Source organism: Nanorana parkeri, unplaced genomic scaffold (assembly GCF_000935625.1).
Source record: "Nanorana parkeri isolate BGI_ZX_2015 unplaced genomic scaffold, ASM93562v1 scaffold263, whole genome shotgun sequence".
In the NCBI taxonomy this organism is placed as follows: domain Eukaryota; kingdom Metazoa; phylum Chordata; class Amphibia; order Anura; family Dicroglossidae; genus Nanorana; species Nanorana parkeri.
The window spans coordinates 463,707-472,977 of NW_017306531.1; the positions used below are offsets into that span (position 1 = coordinate 463,707).

Genomic DNA, 9,271 nt, shown 5'->3' on the forward strand with positions numbered 1-9,271 from the left:
GTTCACATGCATTTCCAGAAAAAAATTCTCTTAACCTCTTGCCGTCCGCCTGTAGTAAAAAAACGGACGGACGGCACTGCAGCATCTGCGGGTTGCCGTCTCCAGACGGCAATTTTTTAACTTATCTCGTAGGGGTGGATAGAAGGCGTGAGGGAACTGGGGTCACTCAAAAAGCCGGAGCTGCCCACAAGTGATGACACGAGTCACATTGGGTGACTTTAACACAAAAATATGGACATCAATAGCTTCCCAACAGTCATCAGGCAGAATACGCACACTGAGAGGGGCAACCTAGCAGCCACAGGATAGGCTGTGATGGTTTTGCCAGTGTCAATGGGGAAGTGCATGGAAATGGCAGGATCAACCAGGCTTTTGCAGAAAACGAACAAATGTATGACTGGGATCTTCTGCACACAGATATAGTACATATTTTGAAGCTTTAATGACACTTTAAACAGAGAGATCTGCGGAATGGCTACTAAAGGCAGCATACATTATCTACTAGAATGATTGGCAAATTGCAGAACAACTCTGGAGGTAAGATACCCACCACATATTGCATTGTTTTAGTGAGTTGACTGGCATTCAAGATGGACTTGCATTGCGAGTTCCACAACCATTGTGCAGTACTGCAAAGCAGTGCAAATATGGCTGCCCCCCAATAACTATTTGAATTCTATCATTGCAAAGTATTTATAGAATCAAGCTTTCTAAATCATTAACACAAATTTAAAATAACTGCTTTAAGCAGATCTTCTACATATTTATCTAAAAATGAGTGAAATCAATTATCATTTTTTTTTTTTTTAAAGTTTGAGCAAAAATGATTTGGCATTTCATGCATGTTGACTGTCCAGAGCTTGGCTGTAATATTCCTCTCAAACACTGTTGGTGACACGTACTTTGTTTACCTTATTTTGAAGCATTTTCTTACTGCTTTAAATATAATTTATTTTTATATTGAGACCGTTTGATGTGAAGTAAGTTGCATGTTTCTGTGCTCTGCAGGTGCTATTGAGCGGTGGAGTAGATTCTACAGTCTGCACAGCTCTCCTAAACAAAGCCTTAAACAAAGACCAAGTGATTGCAGTGCACATAGACAATGGCTTTATGCGGAAACGAGAGAGTCAATCTGTGGAAGAAGCTCTGAAGAAACTAGGAATTCAAGTCAAAGGTGGGTTTTGCTTGCTGTGATTTCCGATATAGAATGCCTTTCACTGGCATAAATGTAAATCTTGAAGGGGCCACTGCTTGCAGTATGTCTTTTCAGCACAATTTACTGTAAAAGACGTTTTGAGAATTCAGAGTTATCCCTCTGTAGAGAATTGAGCGCAGTATCGGCTGTATAGGATAGGGCAACTGACAGAACACTGGAGTTTCTTTTTAAATAGCAGCTCCACCCAGAACTGGCTGTTCTGCTTTTTGAGTGGGCCATGGTAGAAGAAGCACTTTAAATTCTGATAATGCCAAGGCAGACTACACTGTGCTATCAGGTCCATGTTTTTGATCTAATCATCAGAAGAAGCACAGAATTGTATAACTGCCCATTAGTGAATTCTCCATAAAAATATATATGGAGGATTTGTTGCATTGACTTACACTAGTAACTCAGCATTTTGGCCATGTTGATGGTTAGGTGCTTTTTCTCTGCCAAGTTCCAGAACAAAAATGTGGGCTCGTTCACAATGCATGTGGTATCTGTAACATACGGTATGCGGGTTGTGGTGCTCTGCAGAAATATAAAGCATGCACTCAACTTTCGTAGGTTGAGGTGCCTTGCAGATCATTCATTTTAAATGGGCTGCCCAGCACAGTGCACCTCTATGACCAGAAATACATTTGTTGCAGTGCTGTGTGAGTGAGCCTTAAAGATGACCCCAGTTATCAGAGGCCCATAACACCCAGCATTGTGAAACCTGTTTTGGCTGCCATTGTTCTTTGTTACAGCAACATTCCATAGCCTGCTTTTGCTAGATACTTGGCTATTTAGAAATGTTTGTAATCCTAGACTTTGTTCAACAGTTGTCAATGCAGCACATTCGTTTTATAATGGTACAACAACGTTGCCAATTTCTGATGAGGACAGAACACCACGTAAAAGAATCAGCAAAACCCTTAATATGACCACAAACCCAGAGGAGAAGAGGAAAATCATTGGTGACACCTTTGTGAAGGTATTTTGGTAGTGAGTATTGATAGACTGCACAGGTGCTGAATGAATGAGCTGTTCGGATGATGCGGATAGTGTCTGAATTTGTGTTGGTGGGACGGGAGGTATGTTTTTAATGCAACTCATTCCATACCTGTTTTGTTGCTTTTCTTCCAGATTGCCAATGAGGTTATAGGTGAACTGAATCTTAACCCTGAGGAGGTCTTTCTTGCACAAGGCACATTACGACCGGATCTGATAGAAAGCGCATCTCTTATTGCCAGTGTTAAAGCTGAAGTTATTAAAACTCATCACAATGACACAGAACTTATAAGAAAGCTAAGGGAAGAGGTACTTTTTGTGGGTTTACTTGATTAAAAAACCTCTCCTGCAGCTTGCAGAACAGGAAATATACTATCAACATTTGTTTATATTTTGATAAATGCATTAAAGGGAACTAAAAGTCTTTTGAATCAAAGGAGTGCATTTACTAATGTTCTCCTGTGACCCCCCCAGCCAGCATCTAGCGGCCTGCTTTTTTCTGACAGCGCAGAGCAGTTGGGAAAGATCCAACAGTATTCGGGAACTACCCTGCTCCCTGATTGACAGCTGGCTCTTGCTCTCTAGAGCCAGCTATTCCCGTCTGTCCCTCCAATGAATGCTGAAGGAGCAAAGAGGGGAGCGGGAATCCCTGCAGGGAGCGGTGACTGACAATCAGTGCTCTCTGCAGGGAGAAGATCGTGGGGTGAGCCATCAGGGGTTTGTGATCGCTTAGTTCTTGATCTATACAGCTGACATGGGACCTGCAGTGTCACACACAAGCTCCAAGTATTGATGAATACATTTTTCTATCCAAATACTTCTCCTTTAAAACTACTGCCTTGAGGATACCAGTTCCGCAGAGACAGATTAGAGAGTTATATCATCAAAAATCAACAAATGCTTTTAGTTATTTTGTGGACAGTGTTAAATTGTGAATGTTCTATATTAGCAAACGTGGCACTCCAGCTTTTGTACAATTGCAAGTCCCATGAAGCATTGCAAGAATCTTAACAGCCACAGACATGACTCCCAAAGGCAGATGCGTTTATGGGATTTGTAGTTCACACCTCAGCTGTGCCTATCCCTGTTTATATGTCATGCATGTTAGAGAAACTAGAGAATGAAGTGTTTATGTAGATTCGCTCAGTCCTACAATTTGATCATTTTCTGAAGATTGGCCTGAGTAAGTCTTTCCTCAGGGATGTGATAAGTGCTCTTGACTGTCAGAAGTACTCATTATGGGATTTTCTTCTTAATATAAGCTGCATTATTTCCGTAGGGTAAAGTAATAGAGCCCTTAAAAGATTTTCACAAGGATGAAGTTCGAATATTAGGGAGAGAGCTTGGACTCCCTGAGGACCTGGTCAGCCGACATCCCTTCCCCGGTATGTGGCTTTTCTCTGGGTATTTGCTGCATAGTTTTTCCAAGCCTTTTAGTTATGTTGTAGATCTTCTAGAGTGTTTTGGAAACTTCTTTATAACCACAATTTATTAGCCCTTCAACAATTATTTTTCTTTCTTGACATTATGGATTATTAACTCTGAAGGACCACTCAAATATTTTGGCATAGAAACAGTAATTTGACCTGGAAAAAAGTTAATCTGTGTTACTATAGTGAGCACATCTTGTTCCACTTTTCTATTTCACAGTTGTGGGCAGAACATTTTGCACAGTCAGTGCTGATTGTCATGACCACCTATCATATTTGTTTTCACTGTTCATATATTGCGAATATTGTGGAGCTCTTTCACATTAGCACTGCCATAATGGAGCTTACAGTCTAATGCTGTTACCACACACGTTGTAAAGTAGCCACCGCTCCAAGCTCGCTCCCATGAGAGACTGCAATCTTAAAGGAGAACTATGTGGTGAGTGCTTTTCACTCACCTCATAGTTCTAGCCGACCTGTGACAATGAGACTGTCACAGGTCGGCTCAGTAGATCGGGAGGTGAGCGAACACATACCAGCGTTCGCTCACCTCGATCTTGTCACGGCTCTCTGCCGTGACAGGGGAGGGGCTGGATTCTCCCCTTCCCGCTCCGATACGCCAGCGCTGACTGGCGGAACGGACGGGGGAGAGGGCTGGTACAGCTGGCTCTGCCTCTAGATAGGCAGAGCCAGCTGTCAGTCACGCAGCTCGGCGGATACAGACATAATTGTCGGGATCCGCTTCAGCTGCGGCGTCTTAGTATACAGCGAGCTGTAGCTCGCGTTATACTGAGCCTAGGGTGACGGGAGGACGCTAGTTTGTGTCCTCCCGTTACCCTAAGGAGAACTATGGGGAAAAGCCTTAACCCCATAGTTCTCCTTTTAATGCAAATTAGTAAGCTAAATGTGAGATTGTAGTCCATCACGGGAGTGAGTTTGGAGCGGTGGCTACTTTACAACACGGGCGATGGGCACCATAGCCAAAATGACAAGGTGAGGACCTCATCTCATGTCACCCTTGTGGGGCACCAGATGATGAAACTCCTCATCTTGCATCAATACAGGAATGCTTTTTTTTTTACCTAAATGAATACAATAATTCAGAGATAATCAGGGCTGCTTAGGACATGTTTGAAAGTTTAGTTGTATACTATGTCTATTGTAGTGATGGACTAAAATCTCACCTTTTAGTTTACTAATTTGAATGGGAGTTATAGTCCATCACGGGAGTGAGGCTGGAGAGGTGGCTACTTTACAACACACACAGGGATCATGGTGAACAGAAGTAGTCACCCTCCAGAAGGAAGGACAGTGTCGGCACCAATTCAGAGATGATTTGAGGATCTACTGCTGAGTGATACACAAATAAAATAAATTTTTGTTAATAGTTAAGCTACTTGAATGTATTTGTAAGATTTAACGGCAGAGTTTAGTGTCACTTTAACATAATCAAATATCTTTTGTTGGTAGGAGCAGAGCTCATCTCCTAGAGCAGGGGTAGGCAAACTCCATCCCTCCGGCAGTGGTGCAACTACAAAAACATCACAAAACTCTGACAGCCAGAAGCAGATAAATTATGGCATTTGTTGTTTTACCACAGCTGGAGGGCCCGAGTTTGCTTACCCCTGCCCTAGAGGAAACCTATGCACACATGGTGATTAAAACAAAGTCCCTTTTAAGGGTGTTCGAGGTGGCCATAGAATTTGTCTCCATCGCATCAGAAATATTCATGGGATGCCATACCTGATTCAATTCCTGCTTTGTAATCCAAGGAGGACATTTGTATATTTCTATTGGATCACTAAAGATTGTTTTTTTTATCCTAAATCTATGTCTTCAAGAAAGAACTTTGTTCCCATTTTTAAAAAATTGTTATTTTGTCTTGTCTGACAGGTCCAGGATTAGCAATTCGCGTAATATGTGCCGAAGAGCCTTATATCTGCAAAGACTTCCCCGAGACAAACAATATATTAAAAATAGTTACAGATTATTCAGCAAGTGTTAAAAAGGTACATAATCATTTGTAATATTGCTGGGTTGAATATTTTTTATTGCAGAAAGTTGAGCAATTTTGCCTCCATGGCTAACACATAAAAATGTGGGACTAGGCCCCTGCCTATGGGGGGTTAGACTAGGAACAAAACAGAGTTGTTTCACCCTGTTATACCCCCATCTTCGTCTGGCACTGGCTCCTCAGCTTAGTGGCTTTAGAAAGCAGATACCGAGAATGGCCTGGTCTACATTCTATAAAAAAGAAAAAAAAAAATGGAAGAAAGGAGAATGGAGTTTTTCTTCTCACTGTCAGAGCAAATTGTAGCTGATCTCCTGTGTTAGTGAAAGGAGGGAAAGGGAGGACAATAAAAGCAGCTGAAAGAATATTTTCATTTATTTCAGGCAGAATAAATATGTTATATATTAAATTGTGCTAATATTTACAGCTAGACAATGTTGCAGCAAGGTACTTTTTACATGTTTGCCTATTTTTTCTTTATTAGATCATTTAGGCCTTGTTCACACCAAATGCAGACCAGATCCGGTCAGGTTTCTGCACACGCAGTGTAGTGGGTTGTGCCGCGTTTTAGACGCGTTTTTGATGCGTTTAGGGCCGGTTTTGGTAACAAAAAAAAAAAAGAATTTTTTTTAAGTTTAACATGGACTTTCAGGCACTTGCATGCGTTTTTGATGCGTTTATGCATTTTAGATGCGTTTTTGATGCGTTCCAGAGCAGGTAAAATAGGGCTTGCCGCATTTTTTTCATCCGGTCTGGATCTGGTCTGGATCCGCACGCTGCGATGTGAACTGGAGGTCAAAATACCATAGGAATACATTAGACGCAGTTTTGATCCGGTCTGCACCTGCTCTGGTCCGGATCTGCTCCGCATTTGGTGTGAACAAGCCCTAAATCAATCTCTGCTTTTTTTCTTTTTTGCTCCACATTTTATACATGAAGGCCCAGAGCCGCTTCAAAGCCAACAGCATGTTTTATGTAGTTATTGCATGTGACATCAGCCTGAAATCAAACTAATGAATAAACACAGCACATATGTGATAATTGTGTTTGAGCTTTGTTTGAATTGTTCTTTCCAGCCCCACACCCTGCTACAAAGAGTCAAAGCATGTACAACAGAAGAGGAGCAGGAGAAACTGATGCACATCACTAGTCTACATTCACTGAATGCCTTCTTATTGCCTATTAAAACTGTTGGAGTGCAGGTAAGCTTTCTGTCTTTTCTGCTATTGTGCCTTTTATTTTCTTCCTTCCTGAATTGTCTGAGGTGATAATGCATTTTTGTAAATATTGGATTATGTTATTTTCCTAATTTTATCCTAACAAAGCAAATGGATTGGAATATCTGAACTTTCTTGGAAAGGTAGCGTAAACTTGCCCTTACTATAAGGGATGCACCGATATTAGTATCGATATCAGTGCCGATACCCAGTATTCGGGCGAGCACTCGTACCCGCCCAAAGGCTCCGATGCCTAGCCCTGCATCAGGAAGCCGGGCAGCGCGTCATTACACGCTGCCCGGTTTCCTGATTGTCCGGGAAGTGGCTCCATGCTCTATCTTTACGTGTGATGAGAGCATGGAGCAGACTTCCCGGGCCAATCAGGAAGCCGGGCAGCGTGTAATGGCGCGTTGGCCATCTTCCTGATTGGTCGGGAAGCTGGGTGCCGTGTAATGACGCAGCGCCCCGGCATTCAGATTGGCCGGGAAGCCGGCTTCATGCTCCCTCGTCATCTTATGCACTACCTGTTACAATCCCTTCTCCAATCCTACGCAACCTACAATCCCAAGTCTTCCGCTTCATCTGGAACGCCAAACGCCCTAGAATCCTCTGCCGCACGCTTTGTCTTCTGAAAACATATGGAGGCTTAGGAGTCCCAGATTTCACAAAATATTTCCAAGCCACGCAAATTGGCCAATTGACTAAATGCCATGGCACAATTGAAACCCCTAGCTGGGTAGCCTTAGAAGAGACATTCCTGCCAGCCACCTCCCTCGCCAACCTACTCTGGACCCCCCCCCAAAAAAAAGTACATCCGCTGTCTCTAACCTCTGGGAACGACCCGCCGGCCTACTCTCTACACACCTACCTATGCTCTCTTACCTGCGCAACCCTGACTTCCCACCTGCACACTCCAGCCCCTCCCGCTTTGCCATTTGGGTGGACAAAGGCCTTACGCACCTCTGGAAATTTCAAACGGAGTCAGGAGTGAAACCCTTCCCATACTTACAGGACCACTACGCCCTCCCACCCAAAGAGATTTTTCGATACTTGCAAATCAAAAGCTTTATTCAACAACACACACGTAACTTCCCCTCAACGGACACCTTAAGCACCTTTGAAAAAATATGCCGTGATAACCCCCATGCTCCAGGTACAATCTCTACCATCTACTTGTCCCGTCTATTACAGAATAGTCCACCCCCCCCTTCATACACAAAGCAGTGGGAACGGGACTTGGGATCTCCTCTTGAAGATGTCATGTGGCGAAATATCTGGGTGAACACAAAATCCAGCTCTAGATGCTCCAGCATGCTGGAGATCAATTATAAAGTTATAATGCGCTGGTACTTTGTGCCAACGAGGGTTGCCAAGTTTAACCCAACTGCCACGCCTCTCTGCTTCCGGGGATGCCCTCAGCAGGGTTCCTTCCTCCACACATGGTGGCAGTGACCGATTGCCTCTAGCTTCTGGAACAGAATTTACTCTCATCGCTACTGCAGAAGCCCATCACCAAAGATCCCACATTCGCGTTACTTAACTAAAAACCCGAGGGCCTTTCCAGAACAGCATTCAAACTATCCCTCCACGTCCTATCGGCTGCGAAAAGAGAAATAGCGAAATCATGGTTAACAAACAAACTAAGTGTCTCCAGTGTTGAGAGGCATGTCAACTGGATAATGTCCCATGAGAAAAGGACGGCCGAAAACGACCTTTCCATGCACAAGTATGAGAAGATTTGGTTATGCTGGTCGGAGGCAAATGCGCCATCTGATGCCCATCGCCAACTACTCCTCCTATAATGGGGCGCACACAATGACCATCTGAGCGGTGACTGGACTCTAGTGATCCACCTGACTCCCCCCTCCCCTCCTCAACCCATTCTCTTCTTCCTTTTCTTTTCACCCTTCCTTCTCCCTACCTCCCCCACCCCCCTTCTCATAGCATCCTACCACAGTGATTTTGGGATGCATTGCAGCCCACCTTGAGAGCGGGATCCCCCTTGAACATGCTAATGGGAAGCCTCTTCCTTCCCCAGCGGGAAGCCAGACCCTAAACACTCCACATTCGCCCATCTGGTTTGCCATCCCAACAACTATTCCACCGAAAGCACTCAAGGGACCCCATTTCTGGCTCATTTATCCTGCCTTCTTAGAACTTTTTGATTAGCACTCAATATATTATCAGAAATTTTAGCAATAACTCTGTACTTGTGTCTTTTATTTGTAGGGTGACTGTCGCTCATACAGCTACGTATGTGGAATTTCAAGTAAGGATGCTCCACACTGGGAATCCCTTATGTACTTATCCAGGCTTATACCACGAATGTGTCACAATATCAACAGGTAGCTATCCCGGCTGTTGCTTAGTACATTATATTCATAAAAACGTGTGTGTGTATATGTATATATATATATATATA

The 9,271-nt window shown here is 43.5% G+C and overlaps 1 protein-coding gene across 1 annotated transcript in view; it reads left to right on the plus strand.

Annotated features, from left to right (window-relative positions):
• GMPS (guanine monophosphate synthase) overlaps positions 1-9,271 on the plus strand; it is a 35,880-nt gene that overhangs the window by 21,587 nt on the left and 5,022 nt on the right. The window contains exons 7-13 of the mRNA XM_018557043.1: positions 1,009-1,174; positions 2,023-2,174; positions 2,327-2,500; positions 3,471-3,576; positions 5,515-5,630; positions 6,709-6,834; positions 9,079-9,194. Of these exons, the coding sequence (XP_018412545.1) occupies positions 1,009-1,174; positions 2,023-2,174; positions 2,327-2,500; positions 3,471-3,576; positions 5,515-5,630; positions 6,709-6,834; positions 9,079-9,194 (956 nt within the window). The remainder of the gene's footprint in view (positions 1-1,008; positions 1,175-2,022; positions 2,175-2,326; positions 2,501-3,470; positions 3,577-5,514; positions 5,631-6,708; positions 6,835-9,078; positions 9,195-9,271) is intronic.